General features: G+C 38.4%; 1 protein-coding gene across 2 annotated transcripts in view; it reads left to right on the top strand.

The window, feature by feature from the left end:
- Positions 1 to 22,728, top strand: part of SYT1 (synaptotagmin 1) — a 586,497-nt gene that overhangs the window by 478,602 nt on the left and 85,167 nt on the right. For both annotated transcript variants that reach the window (XM_066257602.1, XM_066257600.1), the window contains exon 9: positions 2,778 to 2,895. In XM_066257602.1, the coding sequence (XP_066113699.1) occupies positions 2,778 to 2,895 (118 nt within the window). The remainder of the gene's footprint in view (positions 1 to 2,777; positions 2,896 to 22,728) is intronic.

Raw genomic sequence — 22,728 nt, 5'->3', positions numbered from 1 at the left:
AGAGAAAGAGAGAGAGAGAGAGAGAGGTGGAGAAGTATATGGCTGTTTCTCCTGTGTGCCCTGACTAGGAATCAAACCCGGGACATCCACATGCCAGTCCACTGCTCTACCACTGAGCCAACTGGCCAGGGCCACAACTCAGAAAATTTAATAAACAAGATAAAGTTTCATATGAATAGAATGTTTATCTCATCTCTTTCTAGAAAATGAGTTTTTCTCTATCTATCTGCTTGGTGCCATAAGATCATGAAATCCAGAATAAACAAGGACTAGCTTTCAGATGGCTTTTGGATCCAGGAGTATTAAAATTTTAAAACACTGAAAAGTAAATTCAGTTGGTTTAATATCAAAATACATGCTTAAATTGTCATACCAATCATGATAATTTTATGAGCAAATGAAATTTTATGTTCAAATCCCTATATTAGTTAAATATAGATTTGCAAAGGGTGCTAAAATACTTTTCCTTATTTTTTTCTCCAAAAGTTTTCATTTTTACATTTTCTTCCTTTTAAATACTCATTCTTTTTCCATTCCATAGCTTTAAAATTACAGAAAACTTCACATATTTCTCCTACTTGAGTTATGGTTTTTCAAACTCTGTAACTGCTCCCTTCTAGAGCTAAATATTATGTACAATCTTTAAAATTCCCTATGTACCATAAGATTGAATAACAAAAAGATACTAGAAGATAGATAAGTTGTGACATTTCCTTAAAACCATGGAGATGCCCATAAATTAACTGTAGAATTAAATTATGGGCCATAAAGAGACGTGTCATTTAAGAGAGAACTGTCCTGTCTAAAATGTCTAATTAGAACTGTTACAGTAACCTGGGTCTGCAACAGAGTTCCCAAGAGAGGGTATTGTAGCAAAAAGACAATCTGGCAAAAAGAACCGTCCTCCTAATGAGCATTTTTGAACAGCAATTTTGTTCATTTACATTTCTCTTATTTCATAAGGTTCAGATGAATTCGTCTACACTTCGTATTAATTTCTATAATATTGACTCCCATTCTGTATTTTCAAAGACTATGAAAAGTAATTTATTCCACTAGATTCTCCTGATGTGTCAATTAATTTGTAGGGGTGAGTAGGCACTTCAGGTGAATATAGCACATTAGGAGTAACTATTACCTACACTAATGGAAGTGAGCTTTGACCTAGATAACTCAGAATGCTAGTATTATCTAAAATTGGCTTTTATTTGCTTTTTGGAAATGCATGGGAAGTAATCATTCAGGCAAGGACCCTGTTTTCAAGGAGTTGACAGTCATGTGGGAAAACTTAATATATGTGCACAATAAGACATAAAATAAGTCCTTAGTAACATAAGAAATTATGAGTAAGATGCTAGGGGGACTCAAGAAAGGAAAGAATTGGAGCTATAAATACACATGTTGATATTCTCAATAAAAATGTTACTTAAGCAAGGAGAGCACCACTCCTCACACGCACATGCACACACTAAATACGTTAATTCTCACCTACAGATGCATCACAGAACAAGTAGATACGCTTTTGTCTTTTAAAGATAGATAGAATGAGTGCCCTAAAAAGGAATTACATTTCCTTATATTGTTAACTTACATCTAGACAGTCATTTCCACACTGGAGACTCAGGCTGATTGAATATTCATGAAGCTATAGATAAAGCTGAACACAATCATTATAAGAACACAAATGAGAGGACTTGAGGATATGGCTGCCTGTACCTCATTCCTGTGTTAAAAGTCTATCTGCATAAGTCTGACACAACAATTAACCTTCTTTGTAATCAAGATTCACTTTTGAGGGGTAGGGAGGCAATAAGAACTAAACCCTAATTTGTCATTTACCTAATTCCCAATGTCAGAAAATAGGTCCCATTCCATCTCTCTCATGGTTATACATATGAATGCAAAAGTTCTAATACCATGGTTCTTAACTAGGTATAGCAAAGAGGAAAACACTTAAAGTGGGAGAACCCAGCAGTCCTTTCTGAAATAAATAAAGAAATAAAGTTTCCTACACCATCAACCTAAACTCTGACTCACTTGTTCAGAAATGCCTGGGTCCAAGATTGGTGGATGAGCTTTGGGCTTACAATGTGGTATCTATCCATGAAACACCATGATGGGCTATAGGGTGCTTTGTTTTATATCACTGTGGCTCTGTCTTCCAACCTGCCACTTTAATTTTTACCAATATTAGGATAAGGAAACAGAAAATTAGATCTCACTTGAAAGAAGTAAAGCTGAAAGTGCAAACACCTGTTGCCTTTCAACAAATAGAAATTCAGAATTCCTCATCAATAGATAGAATTTAGTGGAATACAAATCAAAGTATTCTTTCCAAAAACCTAAATATACAGTATTAGACATAATCCTATTGGAGGTATAAAGAGACCAAAATTTAGTTAGGAGTGATTTTACTAAAAAAAAATTTCGTCTCCTTTCAAAGGTATGTAATAAAGTTACAAAAGTCTGCCGAGAGTATTGTGGTGCTATTCAGAGTGGAGGCTCTAAAAAACTCATCTTGGTCTCATTTCCTGAATCACTGAATAAGGAATCTAGTTTGATGAATGTTAAACTGTAAATGAGCAGATTAAAAACTAATGTGGGTTGCAGTCACTCTAGATGTGAATGAAGAAGCACTGGGTAAGTGCCAATGAACTCAAGAGGTTTCTAGTTCTGGCTGTCCTAACCCTCCTCCTACGGAATTTGCAAGGTATCTGTACAAACTCTATTCATCTTTCTCTGAAAACTTACTTATATTTTCATATTGGTTTTTGTAGCAAGAGAAATTGGGCGATATCTGCTTCTCCCTTCGCTATGTACCTACCGCTGGCAAACTGACCGTTGTCATTCTGGAGGCCAAGAACCTGAAGAAGATGGATGTGGGTGGCTTATCTGGTAAGTCTGTGATTTTCTTTTTGTTGTTTTTAAATACTGTTACATCATGGTTACCAAGGGCACAGCACACATGCTGTGACTCCTCGGTTCTTAATTGATCACTGTTCTCTGTCCTGCGGAGACTGGAAGCAGTCTCAGAATTTATCCCAACAGTTGCCCCAGGAAGCCACTCTCAATTTATTGGAGTTGGCACAGAAGATAAAATCTATTTTCCTGTTTCAGAGCAAAAGTATCAGTTGTCAGTTCTATAACTCTGAAAGCTGAAAAAGTTTGCTTCTCTTCTAAAAGGCAATGCTTATGGCCAATTATAATTTTGTTGAGTTTTGCAGTTTGGGTGTGGGTGGGGGATTGGTCAAAATTCTCTCATCATATAAAAAATGGTTTTTATCTAAGACTTGTTAGGTATTTGATAGCCTGAACATAGTTTTTAAAGATACTGTTTTGTTAAAGATTCTGCATTTCAAATGTATGTGAATGATAAAATCTGTTTGAGGATGAATCCCCATGGTAATGCATTTATTTTCTATAGCTTATATTGGGGATGGGAAGGACTCTTGGATTTAAAGTTCAATAAAGCACAACCTTAGCTGTTGTTTTTTTTATGTGAATAAAGTAGTATACTCTGGCTCAAAAGCAAAGTCAACTCAAGGACTTGTCATTTCCACAGTTGAATGTAATTTTATTCTTCTCTGTGCGATTAAATCAATTATATTTAATTTTCCAGTAAATTATTACAGTGTGAGAAATTTTCTTGATATGCCACAAGGTCATCATAAATAGACTATAGCTGTCATTGTCTGTGGCTACGACACTAGAATTAACATTACTGGTTATTCAGTGCTTTCTCTAATAAAAATATTGCAAGCTTCAAAAGGTCACCCTACAGCAACCTAGTGATTTTATATATTTTAAAGCAGCCATTTTCAACCGGTGTGCCACAAGAAATTTTAAAACATGTAATACCTAACTATTTAGTCAGGGACACTAACTTCTTTTTCCTTAAGTTGTCAAATAAATAAAATGACAAAAGCCAACACAACAATAGTCATCCTGTGTGAATAAATTAATATTACCTATATTTTTGTCAGATCGGCAAAATATATATTTTTAGGTGTGCCACAGAATTTTAGTAATTGTTTTATGTGTACCATGAAATGAAAATGGTTGAAAGTCACTCTTCTAAAATGTAACAGCTAAAAAAAAAATGCTGAAGCCAAATGTCATTAACCACTAATTTGTTAATGAAATTCTCCTGATGCCTAAGTTTCTTTCTCTTTACAAGTCGCCTGAGGAAGCTGCACTAATTCTTTCATGACACTGAGACCTCATTGAATAACTTCCTGCTTGCATTGCCTAATATTATAACAGAGAAGATTTAAAGCAATGAGCAGTTTCCTCTGAAAATGTAGAGTACTTAATGGGCCTAAGATGCAAAATGTATGCATATATGTGTATGTATGTGTCTCTACACACACACCTTTTCTAGCGCTGTCCACTGAAAAGGCCTAGAAACAGACCAATCAACTATCCATGAGTACCCCTCGTACCAGATCTGGTTTGAAAATATAATTTCTCACCAGAAGAATCTGGGCCATATGAGAGGAATGGGAGATTCCAGGTGTGCCACAGAAAGTATTTAAGACAAAAGCCTAGAGACCATTCTGTCATACCAGCAAGCAAGGAAGCTATCAAAGACTAGTGGCATCATGTCAAAACACTAAGAAGACAACTAGAAGAGGCTTCCAATGATAAAGATGTGATCATTTGAGTTTCAGAGTGTTAATAGCTGTGATGCATTTAAACCTAAAAACATAACAATAATATAGAATGTCTGTATGTGAAAAGATTCAGAGAAATGTTTAACTACAAGAAGAGTTCAATACCAGATCGCTACCTAGTATCCTGAAGTATGATTTCAGACACCTCTGACCTTTACCCTTCCTTTGGTTCAATAGCCAGATACTATTACATCGTCCATTGTACCCTCTCAGTCTCCATTCGAAACTCTCATGCCAACATCGTCTTCACTTGTGTCTGCCATTCCCCTAGCCTGCCTTCCAGTTCATCTTATTCCTTTGATGCTACCATCATTTCTTACTTAAGGCATTTTCCTTCACCTGGAATTCTGTCCTCCCAAACATGCCTAGCTAAAGCCTATCCATTCTTCAAGCCCAGCTCAAGTGTTATTTTCTCCACTCATTAAACAAATGTGTATTGTGTCCCTACTTGGTGTTAGGTATTTCTGAAAATAGATTTGCATCAGTAGACGCAACAGACAAAACACCCTACCCTCATGCAGCTTACAGTTTAATGCGGGAGATGGACAGGAAGTCAATAAATAAGAAAAGCACAGAGTCTGTCAAGAGGTGAGAAGTGCTACCTAGAAAGCAGAGCAGGAGGTCGGATAGGGAATGTCGGGGCGGGGTTGGCAGGGGGCAGTCAGAGATCGACTCTGGAGTAGGTGTCATTTCAGCAAGGACCGGAAGGAGAGGAGGAAGTGAGCCCTGGGGTGTCTGGGAGAGCCTGCTGCGCCTCTCCCACTGGGATGTGCCTGTGTTTCTGTGTTTGTATCCCCCACCATGCCCTCATGGGCTGGTGGCTCGCAGCAGAGCTGCTGAATGAATGATGAATTATTTACAAAGGAGCTGTGGCCTGAAAACATAAGTCCTGCATTTCAAATGTGTTTAACCTACTTACCATCACACTAACTTTAAGCACTTGGATGGTCTGTCTCAAGTAAGTTGACCTATGCAGGTCCTATGAGACCAAAATTACATAATGAGAGCATTCCAGGTGATTCAAATGTCAGACTACATTTGCTGAAAATGGCTGGTTAACTGGAACCGAAGTGGATTGTTGCACCCAGGTGTAAATCCCACTCGGCCACTACTAGCAACTTGACATTGGACAACTTATTTAAGCTTTCTAAGCCTCAGTTGCATTGTCTGTAAAGTAGGAGTAATGAGAGAGCCTTGTTTATAAGGTTCTTGTGAGAAATAAATAAAAGCACTGGGTCTGTCACACCCAAGATCTCACTGAATATCACTGTAATATTTTTCTATGAGTAACTTGATCAAATCTTGGGTTAAATATGCAAAGTGTGAAAGCAACCAATGGACAGTTTAACCAATTGTTTGATTCAATGGAAAAAGGAAGTTCATCAGTTTGTTGGCTGGGGTTGCCTGACCATTCAGAAAACATATCAGTAGACCATGTTTTACATAAACCCAAAAGTGAATTAAGACAAGGTATGGAATTAATCAACAAACAAAACTAAAGAAAATAAGAAATGGAAAACATTTTAAAGATAATTTCTTTTCTCCATTCTCCCGTGGGGTCTGTTTATTTCTTCCTTTCTGTGTCGACTCAAAATACATTGCATCAAGATTTGGTCTCTATCGTATACCCACATAGCAAACCCCGCAAATTCCAACCCTTCTTACTTTAAAATCTAGAAATCTTTTCCTAACTTGGTTTCTTTATGTGGCCCTCATGATAGACCTGTGAGGTAGTTTCTGATGGTCATGGCCTCAGAAAATTGAAGTTTAGAGACATTAGATAATGTATGTAAATCATCTTGTTTCAGATCTGGCATATAGGAGGCATTCAATATTGGCCATTGCTTTTGTTTGTTAGTATGAATAAAGTCACCTGATCTGTAGGTGCTATAGCTGAGATGGAAACCCAGGCCCTCTGATTCCAAGGCAGAACACTTTCCAATACACCATTCAGTCTTCCCCAAACGCACCACCTTCAAGGTGGGAGAACAGGGGTTCCCCAGCTCTAACATACTAGAGGTGGCTTCCCTGCCTGGAGCTGAAATACCAGATGAGGTCCTCAGAGTTCATAAAGCTAGAAATGAGGCTTCAAGGATTTCTTGAAAACTGCGGAAATTTTCACATGTATAAATCCCTATGAATACCCCCAGAATCACAAAGTCACTTCACTTGTGGCTTCTAGCAGATTTCTCTTCTTGCATAACCCATATGAAACAAAATGTAGCCTCATAAACAATTCAGTGTTCCTTTTTCCCCCAAGCTAGCACATAGTCCTTTTGAAATGCTTCTAAGTGTTCCTACTGATAGGAACAATGGCAAATCAGCAAGGGTGAAATGTTTGTAGCCTGCTGCTTAAGTTGTAAAGAGAACAGCAGCAGAATGTCAAGCCTGGGAAAACCTACACAAGAAACTAAAACTATATGCACTTGATCCAGCAGTCTCCTGGACACCAAGGAGCTAGAGAGGTGGCCAGGAGGTAGAGCCAGGTCAGGAATGGCCCCAAGGCTGGTTGGAAAAGTGTGGTTCAGACTTCTCCCTCATCATCTCCTCCCTTTTACTCCCCATTCAGTCCCACCTTCAGTCTTCTTGGCCATCCCCAGTCCTGTCTTTTCTCTGTGAAACCTGTACAATGAAGAACAAAGGGTAAGGCTGTAGGAGAGGTCCCCAAGAGCACCTAAATGTCCCAAAAGGGGGGGGGGGCAATGAAATTTAGAAATGGCAGCAACTGCTTGAGGGAGATGATGGATGAATAAAGAAGTGGGCTCACTGTAGTCAAGGACTCAGCACCATCTGATACATCAGACTGCCAGAGAATAGATGGGCCTCTACGGCCTACAGCAGTAGGATTGACTTCGCCCACCTGCCCAACCCTACTACCCCCACACACATATTCTCTCCTTACTATTAGATGTAGTTGTTAAAAATTGTTCATGGGGCCTGACCAGGTGGTGGTGCAGTGGATAGAGCGTCCGACTGGGATGCAGAGGACCCAGGTTTAAGACCCCGAGGTCGCCAACTTGAGCGCAGGCTCATCTGGTTTGAGCAAAGCTCACCAGCTTGGACTCAAGGTTACTGGCTCAAGCCAGGGGTTACTCAGTCTGCTGAAGGCCCATGGTCAAGGCACATATGAGAAAGCAATCAATGAAAAACTAAGGTGTTGCAATGAAAAACTAATGATTGATGCTTCTCATCTCTCTCCTTTCCTGTCTGTCTGTCCCTATCTATCCCTCTCTCTGACTCTCTCTGTCTCTATAAAAAAAATTTTTTTTAATTGTTCATGGGTTTGTATTTTCTCATTTCTACTGTCCTAGAATTATAACTTGGGAAATACAGCTAATTTAAATATTTGAATTCATCTAGGAAGGAGCAACACAACCAACCTTAGGGGACCACGAGATTCCATGAGAAACCAGGAATCAGCTGAGACAGATTATTCTTCTAGGCATGACTTATCAAGATGTGATTTTTAGCAAGATTAGAGCCCATGTTAAAATTTAAGATTCCAGGGACAGCCTCAAACTGAACTATAACTAAGTATCTCAGAGTGGGAAGCTAAATACTTTATATTGTTAAATCCGCTCATGTTATTCTTATGCATTTTAATTTTGAAAACTATACTTCATAGAGAGTGTTTTCTGAAACTACAATGTAATCATCTCATAATATATAAATTTATCAAATCCCATTTTATGCCTTAAACTTACACAATGCTATATGTCAATTACATTTTATATTATATCTTATTTTTTAAATTACCAAAAAAATCCACCCTACATTTTAGAGGCTTAAATGCTTCCTCATAATTTGAGCGGACGACCTAGACAGCCAAATGCCAAACCAGAGCTTTTTTGGTCAGTGATGTAGAACACATCCTTTGCCTTATAAACTGGAGTTTTCTTTAAACAATTCTTTTTCTTTTATCAGCCCTGTATCCTCTTTCCTGAAAATTACCTTCCCTACATGTCTAAATTATTGTCTTTTTTTCTTCAATCGATTCCACTGAAAGAGAAGATAAAAGCAATAGATGGTTTCTTTATACAGTTGTAACCACCAACCACTCATCTGTCCTCCCATTGGTGCTGAAAGCATGACAACCCACTCCAGATTCAATTGATTGGAGCTAAAAGCCACTAGTCTGGGAGCTGGGCCAATAAATAAAGTGGCAAAAATCTTATATGAGCCAATTAGATATGGATATGTAAATTAATTGGCTGTGATATCAGGGTCAAACAATAATATGCAAATAAACTGGCATCTTACTGAGCTAACAGGATAGGAATATGCATAATAAGTTGGCTGTGATGTCAGAAGGCTTCATCACGATTTAAGGCTTGAATGTTGGAATTTAAAATACTCTGACACTTCAAAGTGTTTAAGTACAATGTTAATAAAATATTCTGAATCCCTAAGATGTGAATAAATTGATCTAAAGAAAATGACAAATCTTTAAACTGGAGCATCCTAGAAATTGAGTTACTAGGAATGGTTATCACCAAACCCTATGCAAGTTGAGACCACAGAATGGATAGAATGTTATGCTTCAGCATTAATAATGGTTTTAAGAAAATGAATAAAGAAGATGTGGGGTACAGGCTACATTTGAAATCAAGAGAAATGAGCGATAGGCTGAAATGTGTTAGAACAGTTAGCACAAAAATTTCTAAATTAGTCCTTTAGCTGTCAGGTCCATGTCCAATCGTTCAGCAGACATCATTTGAATACACACTCTGGGTCAGGCACTGTGCCAGTCCTTGGGCACACAAGTATAAGTCACAGCAGACATTGGCGCAGCACGGCGTGAGCCTGAACACCGGTCCAAATGCTTTACATATGTTAAACGATTTAATCCCTATCACAGCCCTATGAGGTAGATACTATTTTTAATGCTATTGTACAAATGGAACTAAAGCACAAAGAGGTAAATAAATTTCCCAAAGTCACAGAATTAGTATTTGCAGAGGTAGGATGTCAACCCAGTCTGTCTTCAAACTCCATGAATAAAACATATAACTTCTAAGCCCTTATCCTTTCTCAGCAGGTTCAACCTGGAGAGCAGATGGCTAACTATACAGTTACAGTTTGAGAGATGGCCAAAGATTCTGACCTATTCCAAAAGTCCTTTATACCCAAACTAAAATTCTATCATGGAAGTCATTAATATATATTAGTTTATTGATTATTTAATTAGTTTTTGACTACATAGACAGCAAAGATAAGATTAATGGGTCCATTAAATCAGACATCAAAAATTATTAGATTTTGCCTGACCAGGCAGTGGTGCAGTGGACAGAGCATCAGACTAGGATGTGGAGGACCCAGATTCAAAACCCCAAGGTCACCAGCTTGAGCATGGGCTCATCCATCTTGAGCGCCAGGTCACTGGCTTGAGTGCGGGGTCACTAGCTTGAAACCCAAGGTTGCTGGCTTGAGCCCAACATAGCTGGCTTGAGCAAGAGGTCACTCGTTCTGCTGTAGCCCCCCCAGTAAAGGCACATATGAGAAAGCAATCAATGAACAACTAAAGAGCCACAATGAAGAATTGATGCTTCTTATCTTCCTTCCTATCTGTCTATCCTTATCTGTCCCTCTCTCTGACTCTCTCTGTCTCTGTCACACACAAAAAAAAATTATTAGATTTCTAGGCTGAAAGGACCACCCCAGATTCTTCCTTGTGTAGAGATTGGCATGTTATTTCAGTGACTGATTCTTTGTACACTAAAGAGGATGAGGCACAAAACAGTGTATCAGTGACAGAGGTGAAGGGATGTTGCCAGAACATTGTGGAAGCAAGTCCAAGTCTAAGGGATTAATGCCTACTAGTTGGTAGAGAAAAAACTAGAGACAAACCTTATATACTGTACAGTTTTATCAAGGGCTAACTTTGGAAGACAATGTGTGATATTGTGAGGTCGGGGTGGGCAGTAGGTGTAATAGCACAAAGGTGTTACTACCACCATAAAATGCTACGGGCCTCTGTGGGTCAAAATTAGATATTTAAATATTAAAATTGAAGAAATTGAAATTGCAATAAACAACTTATCAGGAAAATAGAGCTCAGCTGGAAAATATTAACAAGAGAAATTCACAGATGAAGGCATGGAATGCCAAGGAGGTCTGGGCTAAGGCATTTTTAAATCTAGTTCCCATGAAATTCCTAATTTTGAAGGTGACAAATGCTTTCAGCCATTGAAGTGGCAAGTTCAGAGGATAAATGAAAATAACTTGCTAGGCTGAGGGAGCCAAAATGTAGCAGACGAGCTGCAGTGTGGGCAAGCTTAGAAACAATCCATTAAAAGAGAAAAAAAAACCAAGAGTATAAAATAGGGCCAATTATAAACCAAGAAAAGGGTCACACTGAAGACATTTACCAAGTGAGCTGCTACAACCAAAAAAAGGGTTGTCATAGAAGATTTTATAAACACATACAAGAGGGGGACATGTCCTACCTTTGTCCTAGTCCAAAGCTCATCCACATGTAGAGTATATGTAGTTATAGTTACGTACCTCACAAAAGATTTTGTGGTATCAGATGATCAGAGAAGGGTGGCTATGACCAGGATAAAGGCACTGTGTGTGAGGACTGGCCAAGACTGGGACTCTGTAGTCTGGAAAAGGAAGGCTGAGCAGAGAAATGCTAAAAGTGTGAGAAATCATGAAAGGTTAGCTAGAGTAATACCTCTCTGTGTATCGCATCCCACAATACCAGAACTAGGAAGTGACCTTGATGTTTGAAAGAACAGAGATAAAAGGGAGGGTCGTTCAGAAGGATCTCAAAGCCACCTTCCTACTGAAAATTCTCTTTCATATATTGCTACTTTACAGTCGGGTGAGTAAACATGTGTTACTGTAAAAGATGGAACATGTAGAGAGAAATGTATAGGCTTATCAGAGGACATAGCTCTAAACCTCTACTTTGTGTTATATTGTAGGACTGCCATGCCTTTCCATGAGTAACTATCAGAAACAGACCCCATAGTGGCACCCTCAGAAATCCAACCCAGAACAGGTACATTCCCATCCTTGAATTGACCAGTCCATCCTCTGCTCTCCATTCCTATAAGGAAAGGAGTATAGACAGTCAGATTTTCTAAGAGGTAATTGTGTGGGCAGGATTAAAGCCCCCAAACAATTCTGTTTTTAGACCTAAATTTGGTGAGGTTCTTAAGAGATACTATCCACATTTGATAATGAGGTCTTTTCCCTCTAATAAAACTATTAAAATTTTATAGCAAGTGAATATGCCGTTTTTCTCTTCCTTTTATGAAACTACAAGATTCCTATTAGCCCTGCCACAGGAGACAACAGTAGGAAATACCAGTGAGTCTCAAACACTGTCAAAATGCCCAGAGAAATGGAAACATTAAAAATGACCTTTTAAAGAAATTGTACTTTCTTATAGTCACCTCCACTTTCAAAAGGATAGCTGGGTTGTATTTGATCCCCGGAACCCTTATTCCCAGTGTCTGTTATAAACTACCACTCTTGCCCCTCTCTTCCAGAGTCTTGCACTGCTGCACCAGGAGCTTCTGAGAGCAGGGCTGTGTCACCTTATGTTTGCCTTCTCAGAGCCCCCAACACATACATACATCAGGGGAACAGACCTCAATGGTCCCTGACTAAGCAAACAGTTATCAATTTTAAAATTCTGCCAGTCTAACCGGTTATTTTTGTCTTCATCTTCCAATTGCTCTGACTTTATTTTTCCACTTAATGAAATTCTTTGGCATCATATAGTAACCATATTATAATAGAAATAGCAGTCTCAAAAATAAGTGGAGTCAAAATAACATAAATGTCATTCTTGAAGTGAACTGGTTATTTAGCTGTCATTTTCAGACTTTTCTTCCTTCCTTTATTCCTTCCTCATTCTCTTTAGTAGAGAAACAAACAAAAACAAACAAACCACCAGAGTACCTCCAGGAGATAAAGAATGAAGGGTCTGACCAAGAAATGTATATGCCCTGGCTGCTTAACTCAGTCAGAGCGTCATCCTGAAATGCCAAGGTTGTGCGTTCAATCCCCAATCAGGGCACATACAGGAAACAACCAGTGAATGCACAACTAAGTGGAACAACAAATGAATGCTTCCCTCTCCCCCCACTTCTCTGTGTCTCTCTAAAATCAGGCAATAATTCAGCATCCTGTTTGTTCACTGCTTTGTAGACTAACTCCTTAAGAAAGGGAGTCCAGGAACCATTGTAGCTGATTGCCTTTTTGTAGCTGATTGCATTTTTGAATTACTAATGACCTAACTTTTTCTATTCATCATTTACACGATCCCTGGAAAAGTAGGAGGCTTCCTATAATTTTTTTCTAGGAATAAATAATTTTAAGCATTTACTTAGGAAATTAATTTTTTAATGTAAAAGTATGAAATAAGGATAATTTTTATATTCTCAGGAACACAAAACTGCTCTTACCCATAATGAAAGTAATATATGGTTGACTGACAAGAAATTCATTGATTTCAAACTACTAATTTTGGTCAACAACAGGATAGTGTAATAACTTGTCCACTGTGAACTAGATTTGCTGCATGCACTGTTAGTGATAGTATATCTGCAGAACTAATCCTATAGAACTAATCCCTGTGGAACTGTCAGATGTCACAGTTATCTCCTGATCCTACAGCTGGCATTTGTGAATGTAATGGACTCTCATATACTAATTAAGGAAACAAATGCTTTTACAATATTTCCCCAGAATTTTTTAGTTTCAAAACGTTAGAGAAGCTTAAGAAATTAAAATAACCTATAACTCCATCGCTCATTTTAATATGTAAGGAAGAAGTTAATGCCCCAAACTGGTTCCTCTAATCCAGTGGTCCCCAACCTCCGGGCCGCAGACCGGTACCAGTCTGTGGGCCATTTGGTACCGGTCTGCAGAGAAAGAATAAATAACTTACATTATTTCCATTTTATTTATATTTAAGTCTGAACGATGTTTTATTTTTTAAAAATGACCAGATTTCCTCTGTTACATCCATCTAAGACTCACTCTTGACGCTTGTCTCAGTCATGTGATACATTTATCTGTCCCACCCTAAAGGCCAGTCCATGATAATATTTTCTGACATTAAACCGGTCCGTGGCCCAAAAAAGGTTGGGGATCACTGCTCTAATCCCTTCGTATTCAGACATAGTTCATTGTCTCAAGAAAACAATTTGAAATTTCATACCAAGGTTTTCTTGTCTGCTTTATACACACACATATGCATTTTATAAAAGTGAAGTTATATCAAAGATATTACTTTAATATTTTTTCACCTAGCTACATAGAAATCCTTCCTGCCCAGTATATATAGATGTCATTTTTATACTCATTGCATTTGTTGGGATGTATCATCATATATTTATTAAGTCCCTTATAAATATAAAACTCTGAGGAAAACTAACTGCACCAAAGGACTTAAAGCAACACCTAAATAAATAGAATAATGTGCTCCTGGATAGGAATATAATGTTGTAAAGATGCCAGTTCCTCCCAAATTAATAGAAAATGCTATAAATGGGCCCTGGCCAGTTTGTTCAGTGGTAGAGCATTGGCCTGGCATGTGGGAGTCCCGGGTTCGATTCCCAGCCAGGGCACACAAGAGAAGCGCCCATCTGCTTCTCCACCCCTCCCCCTCTCCTTCCTCTTTGTCTCTTTCTTACCCTTCCACAGCCAAGGCTCCATTGGAGCAAAGTTGGCCCGGGCACTAAGGATGGCTCCGTGGCCTCTGCCTCAGGTGCTAGAATGGCCCTGGTTGCAACAGAGCAATGCCCCAGTGGGCAGAGCATCGCCCCCTGGTGGGCATGCCGGGTGGATCCCGGTCGGGCACATGCGGGAGTCTGACTGCCTCCCCGTTTCCAGCTTCAGAAAAATACAAAAAAGGGGGGGAGGGGCACAAAGAAAACTAGATAGAAGGTGACAGAGGACAATCTGAGTTTGGGTGATGGGTAAACAACATAATTGATTGACAAGATAACCTGGACATGTTTTCTTTGAACATATGTACCCTGATTTATTGATGTCACCCTAGTAAAATGAATAAAAGGAAAAAAAAAAGAAAATGCTATAAATGAAGTTAAAAGACAAGTAACAGATTGAAAGAATGCAGATAAGACTTAATGTCCCTATAATACAAAGAGTTCCTACATTTCAATAAGAGAAAGAAAAACAATTGGAAGAAATGTCCCATTTTTTTAATGTTTCTAAAAATGTTTTGCTGCTGCTTCTACTGTTGGTTCCTGTTGATGAAATGAAAGGTATTACATTTATAGAGTCTCATCATGCCTCTAAATAAGGAAGGATTTTAAAGTAAGATGCAATTACCCTAAGTTCAAAACCTAAAAATGTGTTCGTTTAGAAAGACAACTGCAATTGATTGCAAAGAAAAAAGAGATCTGGTCATTAGCGTGTAGGCTTTCATCAGCTATATTTGCAGGAGTTTAAATCCATTAAAACACTCAATCCAGCAGCATTGTTGTGATAGCAAGTTGAAGATTTCTATGACAGTCACTAAGAGTCAATGTAAAAATACACACCTTTACAAAAGTAAAGACGAACCTTTTTAAGAGAACTTCTCAATTTCTAGACTTTGCAAAACTACTTAAACATTTGAAAGCTGCTTATGCTAAAAGTTGTCAATTCATCTAAAAAATATTCGAGTGGCATAGCACCTTCTTTATATGCAGTGATAACATTAAAAATGAGGCTAGCCTAAAGAGCTATGTTATAGCGAAGCTTCAGTTTACTTTTTAATTGGAAAACTAATTTAATCTTAACTGAAAGATGTGTTCATGTTTTATATAAGAATTTCACTGAAAATTTTTTAAAAACAGTTTAGTGACAGAGATTTTAGAGGAAGCAGTAAATGCTTATGAATTATATAAGTTTGAACTTCCATTTTAATAACTTCATTAAAATATAAAACCTTAAAAGCCTCTCCACAAGAATTTAACTCTATAGAAAAGCTTTATATGTGCCCTAACCTTGCCAAAAGGCCTGCCTAGAGCATGATTTGACAGTTATTACAGGGCAAAGCCTAATAATAAAGACCTATCTGGAAAGGTCAGCGTTTGTCCTTGTCTGCACGATCTTCAACAGAGTTGCAACTCAGCCATAAACAGGCCCTCTCCTGAGAGACAGCAGGATGCATGGGAAAAGAAATAGCAACTGACACTGGAAACCCTAGATCTGAAGCCTTTAACCTTTCTGCTCCTCAGTCTGTTCACTTATATAATTAGGGTGTTAATGATGACATAGCTGGGTTAGCAAATGAAGTACAGCCAGTCCTCGAGTAATGTCATTTCCATTGTAATGTTAATGAGAGGCTCTGGGAACTTAAGGGGTTTATAACAAATCAGCATATACAAAAATTGATTTTGTTAGTTATACTTCGTTGCACTTAAAGTCACAGACTGAACTGGAATGTCAGATGGAAACCCAAAGATAACCAGCACTGCATAAAAGATGCTTGTTTCTAAGCACAGGACAGCTCTTGGTTAAGTGTCAGAGTGTCACAAGATGCTAAGGGAGAGATAAGCATGACATTAGTGTGTACATTCAAGCCCATTTCCCGGTTCCTAGAAAATATGTTCCTACGTGGCTATTATAAATAATGCACATGTGTATGCATGTGTCTAAAGAATTCGCTTTCATTATTTGGATGGCAATCATCTGCTTAGATTCACCTGTCCTAGGAGAACACGTGAAGGTTCACCAGCAAATTCTGCTCCCCTCTTCTGTTACTATTTGGTCACAACACTCAGCATATTTTATTAAAAATAAGATCAGTAGTATATGTCTGAAATACTATATTTTTACCACTTTCAACTTATTATCTATTTGAACTTTCTAAGATACCAGACTTCTTTTCGAAGCGTTGTTGTTGTTTTTTTATGACAGCAGGCCCAAGACTAAAGTAGCTCATCAGGCCAACAAATAGGGATAAAGAGGAACAGAGCTCTGTCACCCGAGTTATCAAGTTGGTGCCTGGCTGCTAGACAAACCCTGCCTCTCTCTAAGTGAATCACAGGATATGGAACCTGCTGTTGCTATGTGAATTTGACTGGAAGTGGCAGCGTCTGCTCCCAAAGCAACCACCATTTGTTTTCTCCAAATAATGGTATCCCAGCAAATGAATACCCAATTGGACACAATATGAGCCAGCACTCGTCCATTGTAGATGCCTAACTGAGTGGTCAAGATTTCAACTTTCGGCCCTGGCTGGTTGGCTCAGTGGTAGAGTGTCGGCCTGGCGTGCAGGGGTCCCCGGTTCGATTCCCGGCCAGGGCACACAGAGGAAGCGCCCATCTGCTTCTCCACCCCTCCCCCTCTCCTTCCTCTCTGTCTCTCTCTTCCCCTCCCGCAGCCAAGGCTCCACTGGAGCAAAGATGGCCCGGGCGCTGGGGATAGCTACTCGGCCTCTGCCCCAGGCGCTAGAGTGGCTCTGGTCGCAACAGAGCAAAGCCCCGGAGGGGCAGAGCATCGCCCCCTGGTGGGCAGAGTGTCGCCCCCTGGTGGGCGTGCGGGGTGGATCCTGGTCGGGCGCATGCAGGAGTCTGTCTGTCTCTCCCCGTTTCTGGCTTCAGAAAAATACAGAAAGAAAAAAAAGATTTCAACTTTCATTTAGCTAGCTATACAAATTCTCAAATCTTGACAAGTGATAACGCCGAAACAAGAGCGGTTCTCACGTAGACTTGCACATTATCACAGAACTTCAACTGTCTTCAGCTTGTTTTCCTCCAGATGATTTCCTTTTCTATATGAATCATATTCCCAAACTGTGTTCATCCTGAAAGTCTTTTGGTTTTGTTTGTTTTTTTTTTAATGAAAAAACTCTGGCTGGATTATGCACCTACACTACAACCTTCATCTTGAATCAAGTGGATTGCTCCACTTGCCAATAGGAAAAGCAGCTCAGTTAAAATATTAAGAAACTAGGTAAGAAATGGGAGAAATGGTTGTGTATGAGTCCTACAGCAGAGATGATTCCTCAATGCCACTTCGATTTGTTACTTATATAATTGCTAATTGCTAAATTTTCCCGCCTCATTAATGTTGAACTGGGATTCTCTCAAATAACCAGCCAGTCTGACCCAAGGTTAACCCAATAGATTAGGAAACATTTTTTGTTGAAACTGAGAACCTGGAGACTGTCTCTATTCCAGACTCCAGGGATTTAAAAAAAAAGTGTCAGAGTGTCACAAGATGCTAAGGGAGAGATAACCATGACATTAGTGTGTACATTCAAGCCAATCCTCAAATTTTTTTTAAAAAATTTCTTCACAAACATATATTGCAGTCAGGGCTGCTTTTATTTTTAATAAAGTGTCTTTAGTATTTCTGCAATAAAATTCAAGAAAATAGAATTATCATATTACATAAGTTTAGCCCAAAGCTAAAGAGAAAGATTATCTTCTAGCCAAATTATATAGATAGAAATTTTGATAGATGTACCTTTTAAAATCAACTTGCCCGTACACAATTATAGCACCGATTTTGATTCTTATAACTGCCACATGAATTTTTTTTTAAGTGTAAAGCAGTTCAGTCCTCCTTAATGCTGTAAAGGGAACTAGTTATTAAAGCTACTAGAACTCAATATTTGCTTGCAAGAAAGATACAGGAATGGGATTTTTTTTTCATCTTGGGTGGGTCAATGAACAAAAGGATGTTTCATTTTATTTGTTTGACTGCTCTTGTTATGGGTGGTGTTTTTGTCATTGCCTCTCCAACTTTCCATTTCAATTTCAAAATAATTTAATCTGACATGTAAAACAGCAAGCAATCTTATTACCAACTGAGATTCTTCATTTCAAAGGTGAGAGTACCAACAGAGCTCCTATACTGTACACTGGAGGTATGGAGCACCGCACTCCCTTCTGGAAAAGCACTTAAGAGGAGAGATGTTGACTTCCTAAAGCAAATCCAGAGGGAAATCAAGGTCAGGCAGAGGGTAACCACAGTCTCAGTTAAGGGAGTATTCAAGGAATTAGAGATGTTAAAGCTGCAAAAGAAAAGGTTAGGGAGGGCACAGTAACTGCCTGCAAATATGTGAGAAAGGGATTGAATTTACTCTTGTTAACTAAAAAGATCTGAACTGGGATCAATGGGTATAAGCAATGAAGATGCATACTCGGTTCTTTCCATTTCCGTAGCTAAGCAAAGGCTAGAAGCGAGCTTAGTGGAAATACTGGGTAGGGGTGATGCCCTCCCCATCTCCATGGTTAGAGAGTTAATCTGTAAAATCCCTCCTGTCTCCCAAAACTGTCTCATTCTAAGTGAGAACTAAAGCTCTAAAACATCATGCCCAACTAGAAGCTAGTATTAACACATGGAAGAACATGTCTATTAAAAACAAATTTACTCTCACCAAGAGCCAGTTCTTTTCCTTAAATAAGAATGAAAAACGCCCTAACTGGAGAGCTCAGTTGGTTGGAGCGTCATCCCAAAGCACAGAGGTTGCCAGTTCAATCTCCGGTCAGGGCACATACAGGAACAGCTCGATGTTCCTGTCTCGTTTTCTCTCAAAATAAGAATGAAAGACTACTAGTGATGGTAGTAATAATAATAAATAGTTATAATCTACTCGATGCTTTTGGTCTTGTTTAATCCTAATCATAACCTCATGAGGTTGATATTATTGCCATCTGCAAATGAAGAAACTAGGGCTTGGGAAAGTACAGTGACTTGCTCAAGGTCACAGAGTGAATAAATGGCATGTCCCAGAGCCTCACTCCAAAGTCTGTCACCTGAGCCTGTCTGCTTACCCACCACCTTCTACTGTCTAGACTGTGCACACTCTAATGTCAATTGGCCATAATCCCCAAACCATAGAAACCTCAACCCCAGAAGATAATAAGTGTTTTTTAAACTGCAAAACGACCATCCATTGACTCACAATTAATACCCTCTATAGATTATTTTTACAAAGCAACAATATCCAACGGTGCCTGCAAATGCCAACACATGCAAATCCCTGTGATTTCACAGATAAACAGCAAATACCCCAATGAGCAAAAAAACAACTGCTCTATCCATTTTTTTCCTGTGTATTTCTTATTTCTGCTGGAAAATGATGTCCGGAAGGAAACTGTGTTCTTTTCAAAGCCTAAAAAAAAAAAAAGAGGAAAGGTAGTGTTTACAAGTTTACATAATACAGAAAGGGCAGCCCTGAGACAGCGACTGGGCTTCCCAGTGGGTGCAATCATAGGCAGCCAGAGAGTTCCTGGGCAGTTTTAATTTACTTTTAATCATTTCAGAAGTCATGCTTAAGAGGTATGAGCTGAAAAGTTTCATAGAATCTCGCCATGTTTTTTTTTTTTTTCCTTTCTTATTCTTTCTTTTTAGTTTAGCAAAAAAGTGCTAAAACAAAACAACAAAAAACTGGGTAGAACCAATTTAAGTATTTGCTTCTGGGAAATTATGTAGCCTAGCCCCATCTTCATGATGCTTTGTCCTTTACTGTTCACATAGTTCACTTGATCACAGGCTTGACATCCTTTGTGTCCTATGAAGGCCTTTTCTCATTCATGAGGCTGTGAAGTTCTTTCATCATCAGGGTTGCCATGCACCCCGCATCTCCCGTTTCTGCATTTCCATGGCCCCCTGGGGTTATTTCTTCCCGCAACTTATCACACACTATAGGTGTCAGTGGCTCTTTCTCTGTGAATTGCTTTTGCCTGAAACCTGACTGAATTCGTTTTTTACATGGCCATTATCTAGCATTACCTAGCCTATAGTTAGATTTCTATAAGGGTTGAAATATAAATAAAAATGAGAAAGTTTTTTGCCCAGCTTTGGATTTACAGTATGAACTGAATTGAATCAGAACAAATCAAATTGAAATGAATTGAATGTATTAAGAGATTATGATATCACAATAAATTTATCCAGATTATATTTATAGACAAATTGATTAGCACAGCCTAGCTATGATGTGATTCTAATGACTGATACTCCTAGTGTCCCCTATTATGTTACTGCAGGAAATGCAGTATAACCCTTAAGCATACTATTGTAGCTAGTTCTTTAAACTGAGACCAAAATGGGCGTAGACACAGACCAAATCCACTGTGTTTTTAGAGAGTAGCTAGGAAATGTGAAACAAACCTCTGGAAGGTTGACAGTATTTCAAAAAAGGCAAATGATGTATAAAGTAACAGGAACGGACACTGTTGTTTATAATGGGAGGATCCCCAAAGCATGTCGATCTCAAATTTCATTTCCCAGGCTAAGTCACCTTCTTGGTCCAAGGTTTGCTGTGATCTCAGAGAGAGAGGAATCCAATCACCATCTGCCCCTCAACCCTGCACCTTTCTTATGAGCTCTGGCGTCTAGAAACGAGTCAGTCAGCAAGTCAGTCACTGTCCAGGCTAAACCCTGAGTTAGTTGCTTGAGATTCAGTCAATGAGGTGATCATTGCCCTTCTGCCTATAGATCCCACAGTCTCAAAGAGCCCACAGTCTCAACAATACACAAGTACAAATATAAATAATTATAAATCCTATGTTAAAAAAATCAACAGAATATGAAATGAAGTTTTCCTCATCCAAAAAATGTAGTAAACTGATTTAGGAGTTATAGATAATTCTTTTCTCAAAATTACATTCCTTTTTATCAAAAAACTATCTGTAAAGCAGATTTAAATTTTTCTTAAGATTTTATTCATTTTAGAGAGAAGAGAGAGAGAGAGAGAGAGAGAGAGAGAAAGGGGGAGGGGCAGGAAACATCAACTCCCATATGTCCCTTGACCAGGAAAGCCCAGGGTTTCAAACCGATGACCTCAGTGTTCCAAGGGGACGCTTTACCCACTGCGCCACCACAGGTCAGGCTGTAAAGCAGATTTAAAAAAAACATTTTATAAATATCAAAGTGATGGCAGGTGGGGGGGTGGAAAGCTATCCTTTCTTTACAATCTCTGCTAAAGTAGCATAATGTTATATACTGATGAGATTGTATTCTTCAAATTTTGATGATGTTCACCTACCAGTAAAGCTTTTGGAGCACATTCTACCTTATACGTTTATTTGTAGGTTGGTAAATTTTGTACATTGACTATTACAGTAATATAAAATGGACATTATTAAGTTATTTAGAAGTAGAAAATTATAAAGGCTAAATCAAATATAAAATACTTATTTCACAATGTTTTTATTTCATGAATGATAAAAATGTTATTCTCTCTTTAAAAGGGTTGCTATGTCTATTGTTAGCAAATACACCTCATTATATTTGAAGACATAGTTTTAACTTTACAGGAACTCTCAAATACATGATTCTGCTTTTCCCTTGGCTTGTGTCACATCTGCGAAAATACTTCACAGGGCACAATATTGATATTTAATAGGCACTTAGTTTGAGATTCATAGTAAATACAAACCAGTATATCACACTGACTGAAGTTTCTAATGTTCTCAAAAAGATTTTTAGCCAACTTCTCACACCTAAAATAGATCATTATTTTTTTTAGCTCTAATCATGACAAACACCTCTCACTCTAGATGTCAAAGAAGGGCCAACTCTTGGTCTTGTTTCTCACTCATGTGGAATATATTTGCATTATTAAATTAGTAAGCTACCATTGTTTTTCTGGAATCATTTCAAGGAACATGCTCATTTTGTAAGCATTAGCTTGTTACAATTAAGTCATATAATCCAAAAATCAGTACTAACATGGCTCATGTGAACTGAGAACATAGCAAACCAGCAAAATCAAATAAATTAGTGAGGATCCCTGCATACCCCTCCCCACTGGTGGTGCTTCCTGGCCTCCTTCACAATCCCTGAGTCCTGGGTGTGAATCAGTCCAAACAAGAGTGCTACTGTGCTTCTAGACTTCAAATCTTAGTAAATCTGAAATCCTTTATTATTTTTTAGAAGACAAAATATATAAAGTAGAAATTCTAATATTTTCTTCCCTGTGGGAAAGAACTAATTTCTCACTAGAGACTACAGAAGGCTGTATGTTTCTAGTTTCTAAACCCCAAATCTGCCAGACACTCCATTTTTATTCTTTTCTTATACTGCAGGCTGCAAAAATATGTTGTTTCAATTTTTTTAATCTTAT

The sequence above is a fragment of the Saccopteryx bilineata genome, chromosome 2 (genome assembly GCF_036850765.1).
Source record: "Saccopteryx bilineata isolate mSacBil1 chromosome 2, mSacBil1_pri_phased_curated, whole genome shotgun sequence".
Taxonomy (NCBI): Eukaryota; Metazoa; Chordata; class Mammalia; order Chiroptera; family Emballonuridae; genus Saccopteryx; species Saccopteryx bilineata.
The sequence above is the reverse complement of the archived record's forward strand: the minus strand, read 5'-3'. Positions and strand labels throughout refer to the sequence as shown.